The sequence below is a fragment of the Lontra canadensis genome, unplaced genomic scaffold (assembly GCF_010015895.1).
Source record: "Lontra canadensis isolate GAN:19392208 unplaced genomic scaffold, GSC_riverotter_1.0 scaffold1, whole genome shotgun sequence".
Taxonomy (NCBI): domain Eukaryota; kingdom Metazoa; phylum Chordata; class Mammalia; order Carnivora; family Mustelidae; genus Lontra; species Lontra canadensis.
In genome coordinates this window covers 42,400,349-42,426,800 of record NW_022630995.1, presented here as the reverse complement: position 1 = coordinate 42,426,800, position 26,452 = coordinate 42,400,349, and the positions used below count along the sequence as shown (strand labels likewise).

Genomic DNA, 26,452 nt, shown 5'->3' with positions numbered 1-26,452 from the left:
GACTTTTCTGGCTGTTATAGGCATTAACCCAAACACTACTTTTATGAGCATTTTGTGTTTCATAGAAACTTATAACATCATAAAAGCCCACCAACATAGCTAGACCCTTAGCTAGGCTGTATTGATGTCATCACTTTGTATGTGAGAGAACTCATCAGCCCCATGGTTGCTCAAGTAATTTATGAGGCTGCTTTAGAAACTCCATATAGGCCTTGACTGACATTGTCATCCCTGGAAAAATCTTGCCCCTTACTCTTTTCTCTTAGTAAAGTTTCAAATGCCAGTTGAATAGAGAAGGCTATGTAGGATAAAAGAAAAAAAAAAAAAGAGTGAGCCTTAATACAACTGTAAATGATGAAACCAAGGTAAGCTTAAGTACCAATGATAACCATAAGTTATATAATATTCTGACAGAAAATCCCTAAATTGTATCTAATGTTTGTGTGCTAGATTGTGTTTTAGAATTTTAAGGGACTAGGAAAAAGTTATAGGTACCTTGAAATCTGTCTTGAGTAAAAACTGAATAAATGAATTTACCTGGTTTAAACTGACACGTGCTGCCGTAAGCTTCCAACTCAATTCACCAAAATGCCACATGTGAGTTCTAGCTCCATTTCCTCTGGCTTCATTTAAGGCCCTGAGTTTTTTAATGAGTAACCTTCAAGATTCCTGCACATATTTGAAGCGTTTGATAGAGTAATAAGTATTATGATGCTGAGACATAGTTAATATTTTAGTATTCAGTAATTTAATTAATCCACAATTTTTCATCAGTATCTAAAATGTGACATGGGATTTTTCTAGGAAGGATATTTATCCAGCCAATATGTTTTTTTTATCCCTTTTTCCTGCTAGTATATTAACATCATTCTGATATTGCTAAAACCACAAATTTTCCATTTTGGAGAGGCTATGTCTATTTCTCTGTAGAATGACAGATGGAAATAACTGGCCAAAATTTTCAAGAAATAAATTCCCTTTCACCATATTCAGGAATGGGAAAAAAGTTTCATCTTTCATCCAATACTGGGTAATGATGTTTGGAAGGATGTGGAAGTAGAGGTCAGCCTCTGATGGGAAGGGTAGCTGGGGATGTTGTAGACTAGCATGGCCATTTCTAATGACAGGTTCAATGACAAAAGCTAAATTTTATTCTTCTTTTACATTTCACATAACTTACTATACTTCTTTTATGAAAATCATGGCTTTCTAAAAGGATTAAAGTTACTTATGCACTTGTCTCCCTTTCTTAGATTCTCTGCATCTTGAAGACAGGATCCATGTTTAAATTAACCCCACAATCCATTGGCTGGGAATACCAGATGACTATTTGTTGAACAAATTGCTGCAAAAAATCTGTGTTTATGTCAGATGACTCCTCAAAAACATATAAGAACTCATCAGTCTCTTTTAAATCCATGTCCAGCATTGCAAGAAAGTAGCAAAGCTTGTGTAAATTATGTTAAGAGCTCTGCTGTCATTATAGCACTCAGATTTACTTTGAAAGGGAATTGAAATCAGCCACTGGGAACATTCTAAATCCTCTACTAATTTTAGGTCATTAGTTGTACTTCTTTTGGAACATTAAACAATTCTCAAATAACATTTTTTAATGTTGTTCTAAAATATATGCCTCTGCCTCGCCAAGTCATTTGGAAGTTTTTCCTTCCTGGGAAGCTAATCCATCATCCATCATATTTTTAGTTTAAAAAAGGACTTTCGTTGAAAGCAAGTTTAATGGTTAAATGGTTAGTAACCCCTAAAAAAAAAAAAAAAAAAAAAAAAAGGAATAGGATGTTGTCAGCTTGAGTAGTATCCAACTTAAAATCTGGTTTTGGATGTTCTGCCCTCAACTCAAAGCTATAATTTGGGTACTGATGGTGTAAATGAACAAGAACCAAAGAACTAAAGATAAAGAGGGGCCACATGAGGACCTTCTGACCAACAGTGATATTTACTTAAAATATTTAAAACACTAAAATTAAACAGAGCTTAATGTGTATGTTTTTGAACACAGTAAAACAAAACAAAACAAAACAAACAAACAACAACAACAAAACAAAAAAAACTAGTTGCAACATCCAGAAAATTCTAGGTAAGATTGGATACTCAAGAATCAAACATAAATAAAAGAAAAAAAATAAAAGAAATAAAAGAAAATAAAAGAAAAAAAAAGAAAATCTCAATATATTTTTAACAGACAGCTCCTATTAGCTTGGTCTTCTTTTTCAATGGTTAGAGTCCTACTAAAGCATTTTTGATGTTGAAAGTAGGTAATACAAAATGTTCATCTGTTCTGCATTATTGATCTATACACTTTTTTCCCTTAATGCAGTTTTTTTTTTTTTTTTATTCCTTATTGGGCCATAGTTTTTCATTAACTTGTCTGCCATGTTCCAGATTTAGATTCATTTCGTAGGCTTTTGTGTATTTTCTTTGTTCATAATAGGAAGTGATTGATCAACTCATTCATTCTCTGTTATTTTTTATGCTGATGTGCTAATATCCTGTAGAATCATTTTTAAAATTTTGTTTCAGCCTTGTTACAGCCTGCCCAGACACACAGGAAGGAAGGGGAGTTCTGGCTCTTAACATAGCTTCTCATGGATCTAACGTAGATTAATTTGTCATAAATCAGGGACCATTGATAGTCAATTCTGATAATGAATTCTCACACTATACCTCAAAACAGAGCTGAAAATCTGTATAATAGTAATGGTACATATAAATTCTTCCCAAGTCACATATCAAACTGAAACTCATTATCTTTCTATTTTATTTTTCCTGTTTTTTATCTTCCATTTCCTTCTTCTTTACCTCATACTCCCCTCTTGTTCTTTTCCTTCTTTCTTTCTTCCATCCTTTCTTTCCCTCCCCTTTACTGACCCTCCCTTCTCCCTCTCTCCCTTCTTCCCTGTGTTCCTTCATTTACTTTTTCATTTGCTTCTACTTTTTCTTCCTTAATTTTTCTACCATTTTTCTTTTTCTCAGTCTTTTTTTTTATTTTATTTTTTTCTTTCTTTTCATTTTTTCGATCTTTATGTTATAACTATAATATACTCACTGAAAACTATTTGGGTATGAAGGAAATAATAGAGAAGATAGATGACAAAATGAGGATTCAGCCTTTCTTCCCTTACTCCTTCCTTCTTTCCTTTCTCTAATGCACATTTATTGAAAACTTCTTATGTGCACCCATCTAAGAATTTGAGGCACAGAGTCATGTTTATTTTTCACAGTCTGTCAACAAGTGAGTAGGGAAGCTATGGAGAAGCAAGGTTAATTAGCTCATATATGCTCGTAGAGTGAGTGATAACAAAGCAAGTATTTATTCCATGATCCCAGGTTTAGCCAATGTCTTTATACCTCTTTCACTCTCTAGATTCGTTTTTTCATAAATTCCTTAGTACTTGTCTCTTACCTTTAACCATCTGGGAAATGGACACAATGACATTTGCCTCATTCTCTTCTCATTGAGTAGGAAAAAATGGCTCTAAATTATGTCAGGCACTAAATAATCTATCCCTATGGGATGGTAACTTACACTTATATGGCCTTCTGTGTGTCCACACCTATCCTTGCCACTCTGCATGGATAAATGTCTGCCATTCATAATAACAGCTTAACTATTTATCTTAATAAACATTACTATGCTGAGTATAATCAGTGCATGGTCACTAGTCACAAGATCCTGTGAAAGCCGACAGATGTCTTTGGGCTATTAGATCCTTTGTACCTTTTGTCCTTATTTTCATGTCCAGGTGCTGTAAAACAAAAAACAAAACAAACAAACAAACAAAAGGACATTTTTAACTCAACTCAATTCAGGTTGAATAAAATGTTCATTTAAGACATATTTTGAGAAAAGAAGCCAGTTTATATGAATTAGCAGGCTATTTTTGTTAACATAATAGAATAGTGCTGCGAAGGAAGGAAGAGTGGGAGAGAAATATCACGACTTTGATTTGCTTCTTTAACTGTAAAGAAACAAATTAGAAGGGCTATCATCTTAAAGATTGCTTAAAAATTTAAGAATAATTAATGTAAGAATAATTTATTTAATACTGATACCTCAACTCGTAGCAAGTAACAATGTAATTAATATTCTGTGGAAGCTTAGCCATTTGAACTGTTTTATCTCATGGACTTCTTATATCCCTGTATCTTTTTAATACTGTCAGGGAAATATAATTACTAATTGAGAATTTGTATTTGCTGTAAGTTTTCCATAAAGAAAGAAAAACACTCCCAAACTCCAAATAGAAACGACATTGAATATTTTATAATAACTGTCAAGGGAGGGGAAAAAAACCTCTCTCATAAAAATTAATTTATTTTAACTTACTCCAACTTAGTTTAAAATAATCTAATCTAGCGTAATGATAGTGGTTTGGTGATTCATCTGTAAGTACTTCCATTTTGTAGGAAAAAAAAAAAGCAAGGGGGAACTCTCTTTAGTTATCCACAAGATAGTGGATTTAATTATATCTTTCCTAGCAGGACAAAGTTTATAGTGCTTCTCCTTCTTTGTTGGTAGCCTTGGGGTTAAATATTCAATATGATTCTCATTACATCTGATTCACTAGTTACTTGAAATTTTGTTTTTGTTTTTGTTTTTGTTTTGTTTTGTTTTGCTTAGTTCATAGATAAAAAAATCCAGTCTGATGCTGACTATTTTGGAATATTTAGCTCTAGTTATCTGGACACAGCATAAGCAGCATATTTTATTTTACTGGTTTCCCATATTCATGAATAATGTATGACTACTCCTACTTCTCAGATCAACTTATTCTGAATCTTCAACCTGACTGCAATTCAAAATGCAGTTAATCATACCAAATCCCCATATGTCCTTTTGGAAGCCATATAGGCATATCATGAACAGATAATTAGTTCTTATTTTGACTGGACAACATTTTTAATAGTTAAATGACACTCCTTAATACACCCTAAAGGATAAATGAATCCCTTAAGTCACTGCTCGCTTTTATTTAGAGAGGCAAGTTCTCCTTGACAGTTACTTTAAAAGACAAGTTGTCTCAAGATATTTGTTTTCCCTTTTAAATTCTCTTGCTTTTGCGCTTAAGCTCTGCATTATTTAGGCTAGTTAACATGCAAAGCAGGAAACTGTTTCTTAACTTTTTCCCCCTCTTTCTGAAGATAACTTAATGCACACTAACTGGGATTCTATACCTTTTATACTTTTTAATCGGTGTAAAGATTCCTTAGATTAAATTATTTAAATGCTTATAAAGCCACCCAACTAATAAGCCAGATATTATGTTGTGTTGAATGTACATATTCTTCTTAAATTTTTAAATTTTACCATTTTCTCATGTCCCCATGTGAAAAAAAATAAGATTTAAGCAGTAAAAAAATGTGATTTTGTACAAAATAGTAATTATGTGGAAATTGTTTCTTTAGGGGAAATGAGATATTATACCTAGTTAGGTAAATGACAGAGTACTAATTATTATTTATAGCCTTTATTATTATATACCTGCAAGTCACAATAGATTAAATTTCAGTTAATTTTGAACAGCTAATAATTATAAAATACAATGCTGTCAGAAAAATCATTAACTTATGTACGCCCAACCTTTGAAACTAAATTACTCTGCATTTCTTCTTCTAAGCTCCTTGTAACATATATTTTAATACTTATTAAAGAATTTTAAAATTATTGGGGCTTTATTTTAAAGATATGTATTTGGCACTATAATTTATAATACAAAGACAGGAATCTATATTTATAAGTGAAAACTATTGTTTTCCTTTACTTAATTGGTAAATATTCTAAAAATGTAAGGTTTTGACATTTTTAATTTATGCTAAGCAAAGAAGATATTTAGTAGAAATAATAATTTTCAATAATTTAGAATCAAAATTCTACCATTCAAATGTATGTGTGGAAAAGAAACTAGAGTAGTAGTTGGACCAATAGTAGCCATAACTGTATAAAAATATATTAAACCCCTCTATATGTAGATCATTACACTGGGCACTTAAACATGCATTACATAATTTAATTATCAAAACAACCCAGTGAGATAGACTCAGAGTTAAGTAACTTACTCAAGATTACATTGCTCGTAAGTGATAGAATGTGGACTTGAAACAGACTTCCTTTGCTCAGATCCCAGTATATTAGTCACTCTGATTCATTGGTTCTATCCAATGAAGAACAGTGAAAGTAAAGTTCTTCACAGAGTGAAAATAAAGTTTTACATGGTGTATGATTCCTTGGCTTTTAAACTCCAGAGTACAATTATGAAAAAGTACAAGGTATATAAATGTTCTTAAAGTCACTATTCTCTTTACTGCATTCTCTTCTAATATACACAGCTTTCCCCCATCTCTAGAGTTTAAATCTCCCCTCCATGGATTGCAGCTATATATTCTCAAATAAAAAAGTTTGGATATTAATCAATTACCTGATTAATAGAGGGAATCAAGTTGGATAAGTATAGCTCAAGTATTGCTTTGTGTTCATTTTCTCTTAAGAAATCAGTATTGTCAGTATCTCTTTCCCAATTTAACCAACCCAATTGTGATTAATATGTCCTACATAATCTCTTTGATGGTTTATTTGCCAGAAGTAACTGTCCACACTTCTTCTTTTCTATTGTGGAAGCATTTATTTCCACTTCTCACATCCAATTCACCAAGGAGTGGTTCAGCATCTCCTGTTCTCAGAAGTTCAGCCCAGCACACTGTGGTTTCCAAATATGGCTTTCTTGTCTCTGGAATGACAGTGATCCAAAACCTCATAATTGAGGTGTCTTTCTATCATGCAGAATTCAAAATAGACCTGTATTGTGATGACAAAACTTTTTCTTAGCTGAATATGGTTTTAATAATAGAAGTTTGAGGCTTTTTCCAACATAGCAATTTAGTCTCATTTTGACTTGGACACAAAACTCTTCATCTTAAAGACCAAGTGAGGGACAGCTGTGAAAGAAAACCCCAAGGGAACATAGACTGTCCCAATGTTATTATGGCCCTGGAACCTCCACCCACACACGCTTTTTGAGTTTTCACCTTTCTATCTGTCCAAACTAAAAATGTTCCCCTTATTTCAGTTAAGATTGTTGAGATTCCTGCTACGTTTGACATTCAGGTACACTGCTTTTGCTAGTTTTGTCCTTCTACACAGACAGTGCTTTCCTGCTTTAATTCAGTATAGACAAAGATTTATTTTTTTTTTCCTTAACATATGACATGAGTTTCTGGTGCATCGTTGCGCTATTATTGAGAGGTACTATGGCACAGTGGGTAAAAGCACAGCTCTGAGTCAGTCTGCCTGGGTTTGCAACTTCGTTCTATCACTCGCTAGATACAGACTCTTGAGTAACTCACTTAACTTCTCTGTGCCTTAGTTTCCTTGCCTGTAACATGAGGTAATATACAACCTTTCCTACAGGGTTGTTGTGAAAACAGAATGAGTTAATATATGTAAAGTTTTAGAATAGTGCACGGCATGTCAAAATTTTTTGGATGAATGGATATATTTCTGCAGGTTATGTTACCCTGCTCATGTGACCTATGACCTTCATGGATCCGACCTTCATGCCAACTTTTTTTTTTTTTTTAAGGTTTAATTAATTTATTTTCGAGAGAGAGAAAGAGCATAAGCAGGAGGGAAGGTTAGAGGGAGAAGCAGGCTCCCCACTCAGCCGGGAGCCAGATGCAGGACTCCAGGATCCTGGGATCATGATCTGAGCTGAAGGCAGACAATTAACCGACTGAGCCACCCAGGCACTCCTTCATGCCAGCTTTGTTCCTTAAACTCTATCTCTTCTTTGCTCTCCATACTGGAATTTTCACTGAGTTCCTCCGTCCTGCCATAACAAGTCCTAGTTCCACTAGTCCTTGGCTTATTTGAAGAACAGAGAAGCCTTGCAAATTAGCAAGATTCCCATCAAATGATTCCCTCAAGTATTTACAGAATATGATCAAGTGGTTAATACAGTTCACATACATTTTAAGTATGTCATTTAAAAGAAACTCCCAAAGCATATGTTTTCATGTTGATTTTCATTCTTCCGAGACTTGTAGTTTTATCCTTTTTGTTTCTTATAGAGAAAGATTCCTTTGAGGTGTACAAGACACTGGCCAGTACACAAAAGCTTTCTAAAATTAATTCCTCCAGCTAGTCTTTTCTGCTTGAGAAGCCTCTGAAGAGCTAGTGAAGCTAATTCATTGAACACATGAGAAAGTCTGTTTGCACCATGAAACTTGTTTTCCTATGTGATGCCCACTGCTGGCAAAGTCAAAACTGAAAACATTGGGAGAAAAAAAAAAAAAAAAGACTTAAATAATGAGCATGCACAGCAGATGGTGGGGATAAATAGCTGATCGTCACTGTCTGCTAATCTCACTGTACTGCCTTTGCGTTGTTGCAGTAACATAATTTCACCACGATTAACTATGAAATTATGTTGGACTGTTAAGCTCTGATTCATGCTTTTCTTAAGTCATCTGCAGAAGACACGACATTCTAATTGCACTCGTGAATTTTTTACACTATGAGTTTAAGTGCAGACACATTTTACTTAAAAAAAAAAAAGCCTAGATGTATGTAATTTGACATTGTGACAGATTAATACTTAGGCATTAGACCAGCAGTACAATTAGACAGCTTAAATGTGTCCTACATCTTAATGTCTATATGACTTTAAGAAGTCACATTAAGTCCTCCTTTTTGAAAGGGTCCGTTGCCATTTTGTTTATTGAAATAAATCAAAGTCTATCAGAGGATTTAAGAGAATTACGAGAAAGTTCATCACAATTACACATAATTCTAGAAAATTGGAATCTAGGGAATTAACTATAAATTCAGAATGTCTCAAGGTAAGAATGTATTTACAGTATACTTCTTGAAGTGGTTATTGAGGATGTGACTAGCTTCTATTTTTTGAATTATCTGAATTCCTTTTTAATAAGGATAAAACTTTTTGTCTCTGAAGTATCATTTGAAATGACAGTTAAAAGCACAATTTAAAATTCACATGACATTGTGGGCATATTAAAATTACATTTTGTATTAGATATGATACGATATATAGCTTACTCAGAAATAGGCAAGAATACACAGACTTCCCTGTGATATGATTTAAATTATAGACTTTCAGTAGTTCTCAGTATGACCCAAAATAAAAATTCCATTTTATACAGGGACCAAGTATACACATATAAATATTTATACTCATATATTAAAAAAAAACCTACAACAACAATCTTCACAAAATAATGTGTCTATGGTGTATACTGATTATAACTTCCTAAATGGGTTCAAGCACCAACTAGTGAATCATGGTCTTAAGTTAGAAAAGTACTTATCTTAATTACTTATGATCCTACCTTCTTAAAATGTACCCATCAGGTTGCCACCAAAAGGCAAATAAAATTTGCTGAACTGAAATAGGTTGGCACATGCCTATAATAGTTCTTATTAAAATACACCCACATCACAAAGAATGAGAGAAAAGAACCTTCTGCTTTTCGCCTTTGCCGTCAGATAGAACACCATTTTCATGACTCCTTGTTTTGAAGATATTAATTGATGATAGAAGTTATGTATAAGCCAAAAAAATTTTATTTCCCAAGTTTATTATTGAAAAATTTGTATAACTGCCAGCCAGAAGTCCTGACAACACTAAAGAACTCTAAAATAGCCACCATCCATAAGCAAAGAATCTAAACAAATTAGTTATGGGGTTTGTGGGGTTTTCCCATTAGACTTACTCTTCATACCTCCTCGTACCTCATACTCCTCATACCATACTGCCTCTGCTGAACCCACCAACCCTGCCCCAGGCTGTTTTGTGAAGACGAAATTTTGTTCTTTAAAATATATCCATGGTTTATTTGAATCAACTACAATGTTCTGTTAGAAAACGCATCAAAACTTGAGAAACAGGCCCTGAAAGGGGATAAGGAGAGTGAATAGTAGAGAAGTTTATTCAGATCTTCAAATACCAAATAAACAAAAATCACTTCACCTTTTCTGCTTGGCTAATTACATGGAGAAAAAATCACGATTAGGCTGCTAAGAAGAAATCTCAAAGGAGACATCTTGGAACTGGATTGTGAATGGTTTGGTGGGGGATAGCTGGGTGACAAGGTGAGGAACAATAGAAGAAGCAACATATTAATATTGTGAACACAGAGGCTTTCTGGAAAGGACAACTGCATTAGGTCTGGTATAAGGCATGAGCATGGGGTGCCTGGGTGGCTCAGTGGGTTAAGCCTCTGCCATTGGCTCAGGTCATGATCTCAGGGTCCTGGGATCAAGCTCCACATCAGGCTCTCTGCTAGGCAGGGAGCCCGCTTCCCTCTCTCTCTCTTCCTGCCTCTCTACCTACTTGTCATCTATCTCCCTCTGTCAAATAAATAAATAAAATCTTTGAAAAAAAAATGTACTCAAGTGATAAATATCAGGAAGTCACAAAAACCCCACATTCAGAGCAGTGTGATGAAGCCTGATGAAGCTCTCTTTAGGGTCATACACTAGTACCTTCCTCTCCTTCTTAGATAGTATGCCAAATGTGTGTTTTATTTCTCTCTCTCTCTCTCTCTCTCTCTGTTTTTGGGAATCACACCACCCACATAGAGAATGGTTCAAAGTGATCTTTCTGGTAATGATCCCAGAAACAGCTCTCACTGAGGGATGGAACAGGAGAAAGTTATCATTCAGAGAAAGTGAATTGTTAGTACCTTCCAGGACAAAAAAGAAATGAGACTTTGTTGATTGGCCATAAACAAATCACTGAGACAATCATATACTAGGATGTAGTGAAATTTTCAAAAGTGCAAAATGAAAATTCTTGGCAGATGCTCAAAGTTTAGGTAAATATGACTCAGTGAAAACTTAACAAATCAAAAATCTTCCATTCTATTTCCTCTCATGGATGAAATCTGGCTGGTAAGGGTTAAATATATCAATTCTGCCCTGTCCCTACTCTAACCAGAAAATAGGTGGGAGTGTGCATTAAGTTATTCTTGAAACTGTAACAAAGTACTACAAATTGTCTTAGAAAAGCAAAAATGTATCCTCTTATAGTTCTGTAGGTCAGAGTTTTGCCCGTGGGCCTCCTTCCTGGGTTAAATCAGTTTCTGCAGGGCTGCGTTTCTTTCTAGAGGCTGGAGGAGACAATCTGCTCCCTTTTCCAGTTTCTAGAGCCTTGATTTGTAGCCTAAACTCCTAAAATCTCCCTATTTGTAGGTCAGTATGTTAACAACCTCAACACCATCTGACACCTTAATTCCACCATCCCTTGTAAACTGACATGTTCATAGGTTCTGGAGATTATGATGTTGGGTCCTTGGAGGGATCCTTTGCTCTTCCCCACCCCAGAAGCTATGCAGGGCGGCTCTCGCTGCATCACATGGAGAACCAGAAGTGCTTCCAAATCTGGGCAGCACAAGAAGGTATAATGTAGGCAGGAGAGGATCTCCAGAGCTCCCCTGTCTGCCAATCACAGCTCCAAGGGAGGTTCAACAGTGAGACTTTGCCATTCTCCGAAGAAATAGGAAGTAAATAAAAGAAAACATTTCAATGAGCAGCAAAAATCAATGAAGCAAACTGATCCAGTGTTACTTCATTGATTTCCCCCACTTTAGCTGCTCTTTGAGTCCTGTTTGCAAATCATCAGAGAACATCGCCTTCCTTCTCTTTCCTTTTATTTACCTGCTCTGCTCTCCCAACTCTTCAACACTCTTTTGGTCCTAATTGTGATTGCCAAATTTAGTTTCAACTGATCAACTTATTGACCACACTAAGGAGCCAGCATTCCAGCTGTTTTAAAACTCTCCCTATAAATGGTGTTTCAGCTCCCACTAAAAGCTTTCAAAACCTTATCTCTCAATAGTATTACAAAACAAAGTTTTTGTGAAAATTTCCTTAGTAAGGAACACAAAGGAGAAACTTTTCGTCTTTGTCCCAAATCACAATAACTAATGGGATTCTATTACTACAAATCTGTTATTATGTAAGTACTTCCAAACAGATTAGCTTTTCTGTATGACTAGTAAAATATTTCAACAGGTAGTCCAAGCACAGAGTTTGAGAATATATTTGCAAATGGCCATATCATTAGAATAATTGCAGTTTCTCAAGATTTCTACACTAAGGGAGAAAATGCATGGCTACTGTTTTTTGTTTTTTTCACATTAAAAAAATTAATTATATTGCTTCAGTAAATCTAAATTGATATGATTTGTCCCTCTGTAAAAAGTAATCACGTTCCATTGCAGTTCTACTTCATACATGATTTTAGCTTTAATATAATTTATTTTAGACTTCACACAAAATAACACATAGAAAAAGATACTTAGAAACACCTTCTATCTCATTCTAGCCATGGTAGTGATGGTCTTCTTAAGACATTGCCACATACCAAATTAATTTGTTTTAAAATTTAACATACTTGCATTAAGTATTTAGACATTTAATGCTAGCTCCTTATTATAGGAAATATTTGTTAACTTATCACTTCCTTTTTTAAAAAAAGTGCTTTGTTGTGGTTTATGTTGGAGGAAAGAAAGTTTGAGAAAATAATATCTATTAATTGATTTTTTCAATTTTCTTTTTTTAACTTCTTTATTTGTATAGAATTATGTTATGTGTAAAGGAAAGATAGGATGAACTCTCTCCTCAAGAACACAATCCAAAGATAATATTCTTATAGTTAATAGGGCTTTTGTGTACTATCTTCAGAATAAACATGCATTCCTAAAGACAACATTAATATTTACTATAAGATATATATTCTACAACTTTATGGTCAATTATGAAAACCAAAGATGTGAGACCATTGCTAGAAAGTGATTCTAAGTTGATGTTTGCAACTCTTACTGTGTTATCCACATCACATTTTACAGTAAGACCAATACAAAGTGGCTCACACATTTCATTAACTTAAAAAAAAAAAAAAAAAGAAAGAAAAGAAAAAGAAAACCTCACCTGGATCATTATTGTTTTTGTATGAATTTTCATAATAAAGAGAATTCACTTGCCATCTTCTGGTAAGTGAATGAAGATCTGGTTGTTGGCAACCCAGACACTGATTTGAAACAAATATTAGTTGTAGATTTTAGGAAAGAACATGTATTCCAACTGATGATCAGTAATCATTTAAATCCATCCCCAAACATTAATTTCCTATTTATCTAAAGCCTTATAAATTATAGGGGCTTTTAGATGTGAACATTTACATGACCAACTTAAAATATTGACATAATCAAACCTTAATTAGTTTCCTTACTTCTAAATCAGTTTCATAATTTGTTTTTGTTTATTTCTTTTAAATCTTTCCGCCAGTGTTTGAATGGTAATTTATTTACTGCCTATAATTTCTATTTTTGGAAGATACATGTCACATTGTTAAATATCTCTTAAACTTTGATTGAAATTCAAAGGGAAAAAAAATCAAGTATAAAAATATACTCTCTTTCTCCAATCCCCCTGAAGGCTGGAAGTATACTGTGACCTTAACTTGGGTATCTTGAACCCCATCGAAACTTTTAAGCAATTTAGGGGGGTACATACCTACATTTATGGGAGGAGATTCTAGTTTTCATCAGATTACTAAAGTCTATGACACTTGAAGTAATTTCTAATATACCAAAATCCAAGAGACTAGAAGAAAAATTATGAAAGATAGGATTTTTGCAATGGAAAATAAACATGAATGGTTAAAAAACCAAAACTGGGCTTTAGTGGAATAATCAATAGCTAACTTGTGAAACAGATGATCCCAGTCTTTCCCTGGGTTTTATGAACTCTTTTGATCAATATCGGAGCATCTTCCCATTTCCAGCCTTTTCCCTCCTGTCTTTCCACTCTGCTCCCTGAACACTCCCTTAACCTTCACTGCCTCTAATTTTCATGTGTGAAGAGGGAAATCAAAGTGAAACCACATCTCTGATGTACATAAATGAATCACTCCCAGGCAGTCACCATACCTTTTTCTGCTGTAGTACAGTTTTCATGTGCCAACCAGCAGATTCATGTTTGAGTTGATTCAGCAGGACTGCTTGAGACACGGCGTGCACAGTTTCCACTGTGGATGATAATGCCACATTCAGAATGACAGTGGTCTAAGCCTCAGGGCAATAAATGCTTCTTGAGATACATTCAATCGCTGTTTGAGTTTAGCCTAAGGTACGGAGAAAAGTTGCTGATGCTTTCAAACATGCTTAAACATTTTAATATTGTCTTGGCATGTCAGCTCAAACTAGAACACTCTTAGGTATAAAATGCAGTGAAATCCTGTAATTATAGACCCAGAATTTCCAGATCTTTCTATAGTAGCCCTCAGCTTGAAGTTGTTAATTAAATGTGCTTACATCTCTGAAACTGTTCTTTGGAAGAGTTGTACTTTCAGCAATATTAGTCAGTTTGTTACTCACAAGAAGAAGACATAAAAGAAGTAGTGTATATTATTTCCAGATCTCAGGCTGTTTATTGTAGATAATATAATATATCCAAGATCATTATCTCAGAGATCCATCACTGCATTGATGAACCCTCTCCCCACCAAAGAAAAACAAACAAAAAATTAAATGTAATTAGGTGCTTCAAACAGCAAAGACTTACTACTCCAATCTGTGGATTGGCTACGTGGTCTTCCTGCTAGTTCTGCCTGACTCACTCATGAGGCTCCGTTGGCCTGGAGAGTGAAAAAGCTTACCTGGGTGTAGGCTCTGCTGAGACTGCTAAGTCTCTTTCTCAAGTAGCATTTCATCTTCAAAGAGGCTAGATCGTGCTTTCTCTCAGGGGCAGAGATGGCAGGGTTCCAAGAGCAAACGCAAAGAAAGTTGCTAGACTTCTTGAAACCTAGTGTGGAAATAGCTCAGTATTACTTCTACCACATTCTAATCATCAAAACTGGCTCATCGTCAAGATGTACAGAGATAGAATCTACATCCTAACAGAAGCACATTCCAAAGGGAGGTGTATAAGGAGATTAGTGGAATTTCTGTATCTTGTATCACAATTTGATGCAATCATATACATACATCATGAAATCTGCAAAGCTCATCTGCTGAATGGCTTTTTTGTTTCATCATTTCCCCATGTATGGAGGGTATGCTGAATTTTAGGTATTTGCCCTTTTATTTCTTGTCTTTCTTTGATTTTAACCTCTTAGTCTTAGATTAGTTTATTTCTAATTTTTGGCCTATCTTAAAAATGGAGTTCCTTCTTATGTTGTGGTCCATGAAGGCAAAGCAAGGTAGCTAGCCAACAACCAGTATTTTAGGGGGAAATTTCTTTCAAATGAAAATGATTCATTGTGAGGTTGATCTGTTTAGGTTGTAAAGATAGCTGCATGTAATAGAGCATTTCCTCTTTAGTTTTGAGCAACTGTAATGACTCATACCGAGTGCATCTTCCCTGGAAAAATCTTAATAAATAAAGACCTGACATAGAATATACAGGATATAGGAACCTTTTTATTTTCCTACATAAATGGTAGCTGTAGTGTACTTCAGACTCTAAAGTCGTTAGTGCTACTGAAAAACTACCTCAATATATATATGGCCCTTTGATTGATGATTGGTATTAATTTCACAATAATGTAATATTTTAGCCAAATATATCTCAAAATTCAGAGTCCTTCATATGTTAAAAAAGGTAATATCAGGACACCTGAGTGGCTGAGTGGGTTAAAGCCTCTGCCTTTGGCTCAGGTCATGATCCCAGGGTCCTAGGCTCAGGTCATGATCCCAGGGTCCTGGGATCGAGCCCACATCGGGCTCTCTGCCCAGCAGGGAGCCTGCTTCCCAGTCTTTCACTCTGCCTACCTCTCTGCCTACTTGTGATCTTTCTGTCAAGTAAATAAATGAAATCTTTAAAAAAAAAAAAAGGTAATGTCATATATTATTTTAAAAATCAAGGACTCTGAGAGTGACATTAATTAACCATAGTAGTTCTACAGGAAAACATAAATATTTATACTATGTAAGGTTAAGATGACGAAAAGTCTTGTATTGAATGTCAAGGGTATAAATTTATGGGAAAAAAAAACACTTTAGTTTTCAAAGTTTTTTTCAGGACACAGTTGTGGGTCAGGAATGGTGTACATGAAGTAGCTAATATTTATTGAGGGCTATTGTGTGTCAGGAATTATTACTAATGCTTTACCTATATTAATAGACTTAATATTCACAATAATCCTGAGAAGTTAATTTTTTCTTATACCTGTTACACAGATGAGGTAATTTATATCAATCAAGTAACCTTTTCATAATTACATACTAAGTTATAAAATTAGGATTTGAATCCAAGGAACCTAGCTCCTAAGCTTATTTCCCTCAATAACATATATTTCACTTATGGAAGACTACAGAGATGAGATAGATATAGATATAAATATAGATATAGGTATAGACATATCACCTCACATATCTTCAGGGGCTATGACCTACTATTTACTGAGTATCTATACCACACCAGAGACTAATCCATAATAAGCATTATATACATTAATTATTTTATCCCTGTAATATATAAGGAAGTAGGTCTTATTATCTCCCTCATGAGGACCTTGAGGGTCAGAGAAATTACATTCAAGAAATTACATCCAAAGTCACAGAACTTATACATGATGCACGTAGAATTACACACAACAATGTTGAGACACCACATCTCCTATTCTTTTCACAAACTCACTGTCCCATCAGGACTTGCTTAGGAGTAGTATAAGAAGACTGAAGTTAGGGATGGGTGCATAGGCTATTCTTATATCCTCTTTAAGCTTGGTAGGGTAAAGTGATTTTAGACAAATTAGAACACTGTTTAGAAATCTTAAAAACCAGGGCGCCTGGGTGGCTCAGTGGGTTAAAGCCTCTGCCTTCAGCTCAGGTCATGATCCCAGGGTCCTGGGATGGAGCCCCACATTGGGTTCTTTGCTCAGCAGGAAGCCTGCTTTCTCTTCTCTCTCCTTGCCTGCCTCTCTGCCTACTTGTGATCTCTATCAAGTGAATAAATAAAGTCTTAAAAAAAAAAAAAGAAATCTTAAAAACCCTTCATTGTAGCCCTAGGTGACACTTATGTAACTATAAATCTCCCCTTCTTCTGGAGAGTAATCAGATACTTAGAGAATTACGAACTGCTTGTTTGCGTCAGTGATTCCTACCCTGTCCATTATCTGTTACTGCTTACCTTTCTAGTTTTCCCAAATTCCAGGAACAGACAAAAGGTAGGGATCTTTAGGTTATTTGCATTAAAAAAAAAAAAAAAGTCTAACTCCATATGCACCTTTTGGATTCCATCCCCTCACACCTAATCTTTAGTGACTTCAATAATAATTTTCCAGTAAAGGGTTTATTTATTTGTTCTCAATTGTATTAAATAAGGCAAAATAAATCATTTTCTGACACCTATTTTAAAGTCGAGCACTTTATTTAATCACTTGAGTAAAACAGATATTTTCATATTTCTTTTCCTAAGAAAGTAAAGGTAATGTTAAAATATTTGTTGGAAAACCATTATCAATTGTCTTTCTTTTTTCTCGCACATCCTTTTGTAAAATCTTTTTCGTTGTCCACCAAATTACACCAGAATTTAGACGTGCCTCCAGAAAAAGAAATTTTATATAACAGAAAGTCAAGAAGTATAAAAAGAAAACTAAATACTTTAAAAAGGAAGAAAAGCAAAAGGTGCCTGTATGTGTTTATTTTTTCTCCCCAAAAGGAGAGGATAACACAATTTTTCATTGCAGAATTTTCTCAAGTAATGTTAAGAATATGCTATCACTTGAATTTAAAGAACAAATTATAGGAATGTTGTGAACATCTACACATTGACTAACAACTCATCACATGATCAGAGAATTAAGTAATTTGTATGTTAAATAAGCAAATTATGCATATAGCATGAAATAACTGAGCTTAAAAAAAACTCACTGGAAATATTTTAAAACTAAATGCAGCATTTTCATGCCTTCTCTTAGGAGATAAAAATACCCTTGTATCTTCAGTCCCAAGCCAAGGGCCTGGAGTAAAGTGGGTGCCCAGGATTCTGGCAGAATGCATAACTCAGCATCTGGAAATCCTTACCGGTGCAGAGCTGTCTTCAAGGGTCTTAACCATATAGTTCTCTTCTGTAATAAAGATGCCCGGAATGGTTTCTGAAATGTATAAATGTATAAAACAGCTTCTGGGAACATTTATGCCTGCATAAATTTGTGCTTTCCTTATTATTTCTGATGACTCCACCTGCTGTCTGTCTGTCACTTCTTGTTGAGGTCACTGTACCCGCATTTCCCAGGACCAACTCACCCACCGAGCCCAGTAAGGGCAAATGTACTTCTATTCAGAGAAAGAGCTGGAATTCTTAAATTCTTTATCATTTCCTCTATGTTAGGAAATATAGGGAGGTTGCACTATTATTGGCATTAAGTAGTAAAATTTGTGACTTAGCGGCATCTATTTCCTGCACTTCTCGGAAACTTTTTTTTTTTTTTTCCTCTTCCTTTGGAGATTCTAGCTTTTTCTTATGGCTGTGGGTAGCAGTAATTGACCTCTAACTACTCAGCTGTTACATTTTAAGAAGGAACATTGTAGTGTTATGAGAAACACTAAAGTGAAAGTCAAAACACTTAGTCTTTGGCCTCTGCTCTCCCACAGGCTGGACTCCTTACTGCTGCTATCCTCCTGCCTTTCCGCTGAGAGGAAAAGTTAAGACAATGTGTGTGGGAAAGTATTTTCTGTGTTAAAAACTCATCTAAAATTGTTTGCTATGATGATGGCTTAAAACTGTACTTTCAGAAGGAAATTAACTTGATGTCTAAGAAAGGACAGTAACTTTCCAAATGGATGTAATGAGTCAAGCAAAATAGCATAACTAGAACCTCATGAGTAATGTTAACGTGGCCATGGGATCTAATGAATTCCTATTCTGCATCCAATCTTCACCAGGTTTGAGGTGATTAAGTGGAGGGTGGGGGGGGGTGCGGAGGAGGGCTCTAAGGAACTGATTTTATTGTGGAAAATGCTGGTAGAGAATACCATTATATTTTGATGATAGAATATTTTACTTTTCACTGATTTACTTAATGCCAACTCACAAGAATCATAATGAACTGTTTCCCATCTTCACTAAGGTCCAAATTTAAAAGAAATAGTACTAAACAAAAGCATGAAATAATGTTCTTACATATCAAAACCACATCCTCTGTGAAAGACTGAAAGACTTTGAAATATTACTAGTTGTATAAGGTCTGCCTCTATAATTCCACAAAATAAGACATTTTAAGAGTATGTCTTTTTATGAAAGGGAGAAAGAAGTGTCTTTGATGATTTTTTTAAGACCAGGCATAAGTTTTGTGTTAAAAAAATACTTACATAATTAAAATAAGAAAATATAGAACACATAAAAATACTATTCCACTCATGCCTCCCTTTAATAAATTGCAACATAATATAAATTGCATTTGTTAATCATTGGCATTTCTTTTGAGGATTCATTTGAGTCATCAGGATTGGAAGTTTTGATTGCTCCTGATGAATCTCTTATAGCCTTTCTTAATTATTTTCTAAATCTGATGACAAACAGTGCAACATGTCTTAGCCAATTAGGTTTGTCAACTTCCACTGTGGTCCGCAATCAAGTGTTTGACTTTGGAAATGACAGGAGAGCCTTATTAAAAGTCATGCTTCTTGGATGGAGATGTGGCAGCCCACAAGTGCCTGATGGCAGAGAAGACAAGTTGCCTTTTGTTAAAAGCAATAAGAGGAAATCAATTTCAGCAGGAGATAATCCAGACTAGGACGTAAACGCTGAGGGAAGAAATTGAAGAGCCTCTCATTTCTAGTTGATGAGAAATTGAGTCAATCTAAATAAATATAGTTCCTTATGAGCAACAGAGAGTTGAGGCACAGAAATAAAACAACAGGTAAGAGTAAGAGGAGTTGCTTGCATATCACACAGTTCTCTGAGCTTTTTCTAAATGCATCTCAAACAAAAGAACAACAAAGTGCTACACATTTGAAACTGGAAACACAATTAATCCCTGAAAAGCAGAAAATCTGTAAATCACTGTGTAAGTAAACAGACACATTGTATGAGACTTACACAAATTTAGCTGATTGTAAAACATTCTGGGCCATTTCTGCAGGGAATGACAACCACATTCAAAGAGATATCTCTTGTTTTGGTAGCTTTAGTCCTGATTATTTTCTTGTGTCTTTGATAGGCACTATTATACAAGAAAAAGAAAAGTTTGAACTTCTTAAAGCAATGAAGAAAAAAAAGGAATGTTTAGAGGAAAATAGGTCTGATCTTGCACTTTGCATTTTTACAAGGGTTTTTCCTGTTCAAGGCATTTCGGTCAGCTTTAGACAAACAAAGTATCCCAAGATAGAAAATATTCCGGAAAGAACTCCCACTTTGCTTATTTAAACTAACTAGATTACAAAAACCATTCATAAAATTTGCCAATAGTTTGATTTTTAAAATGCATCTAAAATGTGTGTTTGAGAGACACAGAGGGAATTCGGCATAAAAATATGAATAAGAAAGTGTTTTCACTTTTGATGATAAAATTAATAGGGTCTTCTCACTTAGAAGTCAGATAGCAACACAGCATGTGCAACAATAAATAATTATCTTTGCATTTTACCTTTGGGAAAGAGAAAAGTTCGTCTAGATTTCCTGTGAAGAGCGCTGGCATTTCCTCAGTGAGCTCTCAGCACACAGTGTAAAACAATCTCAGGCCATAGTGGTTCAAAAATCAATGGGCTGACAAATGTCAATATTTCAGTTATCCTTCACGGCAAGAAAAAATGGTGTGCATTGGACTGCCTTAATCTGGGAGATTGGGCAGAGCAAAAATTCTGAAATAGCCTATACAAATGATAGTTAAAATAAGAATGTAATGTTAAAGTAGAGAGGATGAGGATGGTGGGTGGAGACAGAAACAGAAGGTCTAAGTATTTGGAGGATCATTTAAATAACCCCTTCTTTAATTTTAAACCAAATCAACCCAAGATCATGTATAGGCAAATCTCACTGATTCCATGGTTGTGACTGTATTTGCAAAGGTTAAATAAAATCTATCCATCTTTTAAGCCCAAAGTCTTGTTAAAAAAAAAAAAAAAGTCATAGTATATAAATTGGAGCACAATCATATTATGTTCTTTTGTTTGGCAATAAAATAAACTAAAAATATCTTAAATGAAACCCTACAGTTATATTTTAGAATCTGTTGAGGAAGACTGCTTTTTTTTTCCCCTTCTCATTCTTTTTCAAATAAAAACAAAGTCTGTTAAAAAAATTAATAGTAGGTGGCTCAGTGGGTTAAGCCTCTGCCTTCGGCTCAGGTCATGATCTGAGGGTCCTGGGATCGAGCTCTGCATCAGGCTCTCTGCTCAGCGGGAAGCCTGCTTCCCCCTCTCTGCCTGCCTGTCCTTCTACTTGTGATCTCTGTCAAATAAATAAATAAAATCTTTAAAAAAAATTAATAGTAATAAAATACATACTGGTTCTCCAAAGACAGACACATATTAACAATTTTACTTACATATACAGGTAATTCTTAATTTCCATCTCTAATGCTGACCCTAAGAACTATCTAGATATGACTTAGCTTTATAGTAAGAGAAGACATTTCCCATTCCAGTAGGTACCAACATTAATTGGGACTACATGCTATTTCATCAAAACTTAAGGAGTTTGACTGCATTTTCCCAATGCATTGCATTTCACATAATATTTCTATTCAGCAAACACATTGGCAAACGTGTTTCTATATGAACATTTAAGAACAACATATAAGGTCATTTGACATGGTGATTGGGTGGTTGGCGTGGGCTGGGGTGGGATAGGTGATGATATTGCTAGTATGTTCACACCCGTAACCTACTTGTACTTTGCTTTTTTTACTTTTTACCACATGATGTGCTGTCAATTTAGGTCCTACTTCTGAGTCACCCTGATGTTTTATACTGTATTTTAAATATAAGGTTTTGCATATTTGCATTCCATGAATAATGTATAAGCAGGAAGGAATCCAATTGGCAAAACTACACGATTTCTGGGATAATTTATAAATACAGAAAATTATCTATTTGGATTTAATAACTTTTCTTATGCATGTGGAAAAATTTATACCCATAATATACATATGCACTTTTTTCTACTTGAGAATATACACACGTCTCTGTCTTGTAACAAATGCATATGTGCCTGTCTTCTACATGCTTAAATTTATTAGTTTGTTCATTCCTCTCTTTCCATGATATTTGATGTTTTTGCAAAACCTTATCTTTAGTGGATATGAAATTAAAAACTGTTCTATGGGAATGATGAACTATGGGGTGAAGAAAAAAGGAAAATTTTATATATATATATGTATTTCCCCCTTCCAATTTCATGCAAATCAACAAAGTCTGTTCCAGAATGTCCAACTTTAACATCTCCTTCTCCTTGAATTTCAGATTCAAGACCTCTTCCAGATGTAGCCCTGACTGGGAAGTGCACCCGTGAGTGTGATGAGTATGGCCACTCAGACTCCTGCTGGATGCCGGTCCGCACTTCTCCAGAGAGGAAGAAGAGCCAGCCCAAACTCTCCACTTTCATGCCTGTTGATGAACGAGGAAGCCAGGAAAAGCTGGCCAATGGCGAGGCCGCCATCATGGGTGACCGCAACAGAAACCTTCTGAACAAAAAGTTGACCTCGTCTTATGAGACCTTCAGTGCAGCTAGTTTCAGCAAAAATGAGGAAGCCAACCCTGAGGATATTCCCCTTACAAAAACAGGGGAATACAAGCCATCTCCTGTCAATACTCTCACTAGAAGAGAAGTTTACCTGTAGGTTATGAAGAAGAACAGCAAAGTTCTTTTCATGTATGAGAAGGAGAATAAGGGGCAAAAAACCTTACAAAGAAAAACCGTTTAATCACAAAGAGGGGGCTACCAAAGAGACAAAGCTTTGCCTGCCACTTCTGCCTCCAGATCAGGCCTTTAGTGATACTGTTAGCCTGATTGTAATGTACAATGTAGAAACCATCCTTGTTACTTGCATGTCTAATCCCCTTACTGATTATTCCCAACACCTTCTATCCCTCTTCCCCATCCCCCTCCAAGGAGGAAAAAAAAAAAAGATGGTTGCAAGTTTCTTTCATGGTAACAAGCCTGATTAGCAGAACACAACACACTCTCATTATCCCTAAGCTGAAGCATGATTTAGTCACTTTGATTTACTTCGAATGCCATCCAGCTGGTCAAAAAACAAACAAACAAAAAACAAATCAGGTAAATGTATTTTAGACATACCATGAGAATATAATTAATCACCATGAAAGGCAATCCCCCCAAAATAATAAAGTCCCTGTAAAGGTACAGTTCTTATTAAGGGGGACTCTACAAGAAGAATATTGAGAATCTCACAGCTTTAAAATTCTAACAAAGACTGACAGCTAGACAATACCCAGTTGGAGATTGTAGTACCAAATTGACATACGTTGTTCTTTTCAAGTCAGGGGTATCCACTTCAATCCCATACATTCATCGAATATTCTTAGTATACACACAATCTTGACCACATGTATCAATTACACTAATTATAACTTGTAAAAATTATATATATATATTTTTCAGAACAGCACCACTGTTATCAATTAACTGGAACAATGTGTCATTAAAAGGCCAAAGATCACACAGCAGATCAGGGAAATCATGAAGCAGATTTGGTCTTGACTGGAAATCCATTAAGCAACGAAAGCAACTGAACCCATGCACATAGAGAAATACTCAAACACTAGCTTATTTTACATTGTCTCTATACCTGAAAACATGCATTCTCTTTTAAAATGGGTTTTCTTTGAAAGCTCAGAAAATGAAAAACTAAAGTGATGTATTTTTGGTATAATAGTAGACAATTAGTTAAGTTTCAAGTTTAGCTTCAAAACCTATTATCAGGGAAGTTTCACTTGTAAAAATCGTTTTTGTGGGTAGGTAGGGAAAGAAGGATATGTTGGTATAAAGTCTTTTAAGTTAAAATCACTATTATCATTTTGGAATCCAGGTAATGCGTGCTGGTCTTACTATTTACGTTTCAAATTAGCAATTGTATTTTTTGTGTGTTTAAGGCACTCTTTCATATAACACAAGTGCATTAATTTTGATCCTGTGCAATATAGCACTATTTCAAGTCTCACAACATTGAAACAAGGTGACACCCTAATTGATTTGTCACTAATGTGATTCTGAACACGATACAATATGTCTTAAAACGAATCTAGATGGAACATGAAAGAAATGAGTTCTGGGCAGTGATATGTCTCCTTGTATGTACATCTCTCGAAGTGGAAAATATGCAATTTTTTCAGTGTGAAAAAAAACACAATATGCAGATTTTGGGTCATTTGTTCTATAGAGGATGATTTAACATAATTGGAGATTGAGCTGGGACATTCAGACAGAAGTGACAATCCAGGGACAGAATAGGGGATAACAGGTGAAAAGAGCAAATGTTCCCAACACTGAATGTTTGCAACCTGGTTAAGACATAGCCTGATGGCTCTCTAGCAAACTGTAGAAATAATGTAGCTTTGGATAGTTTTATTCTTTGCAGAATTCTTAGACTATAAGGTGAAACAGCCTGGACCAGAGGTTGTGAACTCACTATAGGTCATCAAAATGTTTATCTTTGAAAACGACTTCTCTGTTTGGTGGGCTACTCTTTTGGGGTCATTTCCTTCTGCTCTTTCTTAAATGGAGTTTTCAATGATGTTAGTTTATGTATAATAGTTAGGATGAAAGAAGATATGTAATTGAAACAAAAATATTGGACTAAAATATCAATAATTGAACATGTTTATGTTTAATTATTATTTACATGATGGAAAGATGCAATTCTAGTACTCTGTTAGGAAACTGCATTAAAGCAGTTCTGCCTTGTATAATCTGTAAGTACCTATTAAGACAAAATACTTCTAAAGATACTTATAAAATGTATACATATTTTTTCTTGCACGTTACAAAGCAAATACTCAATTGCATAACACAGGTGTTCAACAACTTTTTTTAATGCATTTATTTTCTTTCTTTCATGAGACACTTGAAGCCATTAGATAGCTCATTTCATTCTATCTTAAAACCCTTCCATTGTCTATAAAGCTAATACGGGTCATACTGGACCTTTGGATTAATTGGATCTACATTCCCCAATGATGTTTGCACCGCATTCAAGACAGCCATGTCATTGTCATTTAACTCGTGAGCCTCTCTTTAGAACTAAAATGGGTGTGAAAGAATAAAATTCAGTGTACTGTAAGTATTCTCAGTAATTCTAGTAGAATTAGCTCTCATAACATGTTTATTATATAATGAGCTGGCATGACACAGAAATATATTTTGTGTTTGTATGACTTTTATTTTGAATAGGCTAAATCTGGTGCCACTCCATATATAGAGTGCTTTTGAAAAAAATCAATAAAAAGAAACAAAAAAAAAAATAAATGAGTGAATGCAAAATAAGCAACTGTGCCTTTTATACCTGTTGTTATGGTAAAAAAACGGTTGTTGGGTTTGGACAATGAGGGAAAATGGGCTATTCCCAACTTTTTTGATCCTGTATATTTATCCATGTTTATTTTCTGAAAATAATAAATAATATATTAAAAATTTGCCTTCTGACAAACTCAGATAATGGACCAGTCTTAAATATCGTTCATTCATAAAACAAAACTAAGGCATTAACATGGACTGCTTAATTCTGACTAGAAGGCTCAAGCATTTATTATAATAGTAACACAGAGAGAGAATATCAGGGGTGAAATCAGTCCATTTTGCAAGGTCAAATATTGATTTCGAATTTCTATTCTTTATTTCCGTTTTGTTAATTTTTCTTTTAGCTGCTGTTTCATTTTGGTTGTACAGTATATAAACCATACTTGTTTTCTGTACACAAGATTCTCAAGTGAACTTTGCATGCATTATACATTAGGACACATTTATAAATTAATGAGTAACTATATAAATTTATGTGTATTAAAATTTATGTGTATGTCTGCAGCTTCAGTCTAAAATCTAATGCTCATTCTGACCCTCCAGATATCATTTCTGTATGGTTTCTGACTGGCCTGCTGCCTGAGTTTCAGAAAACAAGAGAGGCATTATTTTTATGGGAAGAGAAACTAAGATGGTACTGAAGATGTCAGGCTGAAAGGCTACCCTAGGAAGCTCTCTTAGAGGAAAATAATATAACACAAAGACCCGAAGAAACCTCCAAGAATCAAGCCATCCCAAATTCAGGCCTGAGAAATCTGAAGACCGAAGTAGTTTTAGGGATATTGTATCTGCGATAAATATACAATGTGTCCTTAGGTGGGGATAAAACAAAAACAGTGAATATGATCAAGAATATTCTAGAGCTGGTCAGTTGTGACCCAGGCAGAGGTAGATCCGACATCTGGAGGAAGACCTCATACCTTCAGCTCC

The 26,452-nt window shown here is 34.8% G+C and overlaps 1 protein-coding gene across 7 annotated transcripts in view; it reads left to right on the top strand.

The window, feature by feature from the left end:
* The window catches only part of PCDH7 (protocadherin 7), a 413,338-nt gene extending 390,021 nt beyond the window's left edge, over positions 1–23,317 (top strand). For 4 of the 7 annotated variants that reach the window (XM_032853651.1, XM_032853658.1, XM_032853643.1 and 1 more), the window contains one exon: positions 22,447–23,317. In XM_032853651.1, the coding sequence (XP_032709542.1) occupies positions 22,447–22,823 (377 nt within the window). In that variant the 3' untranslated portion in view covers positions 22,824–23,317. The remainder of the gene's footprint in view (positions 1–22,446) is intronic. The other 3 variants (XM_032853694.1, XM_032853666.1, XM_032853706.1) reach the window with 2 other exon arrangements.
* Positions 23,318–26,452: the final 3,135 nt, after the last annotated feature.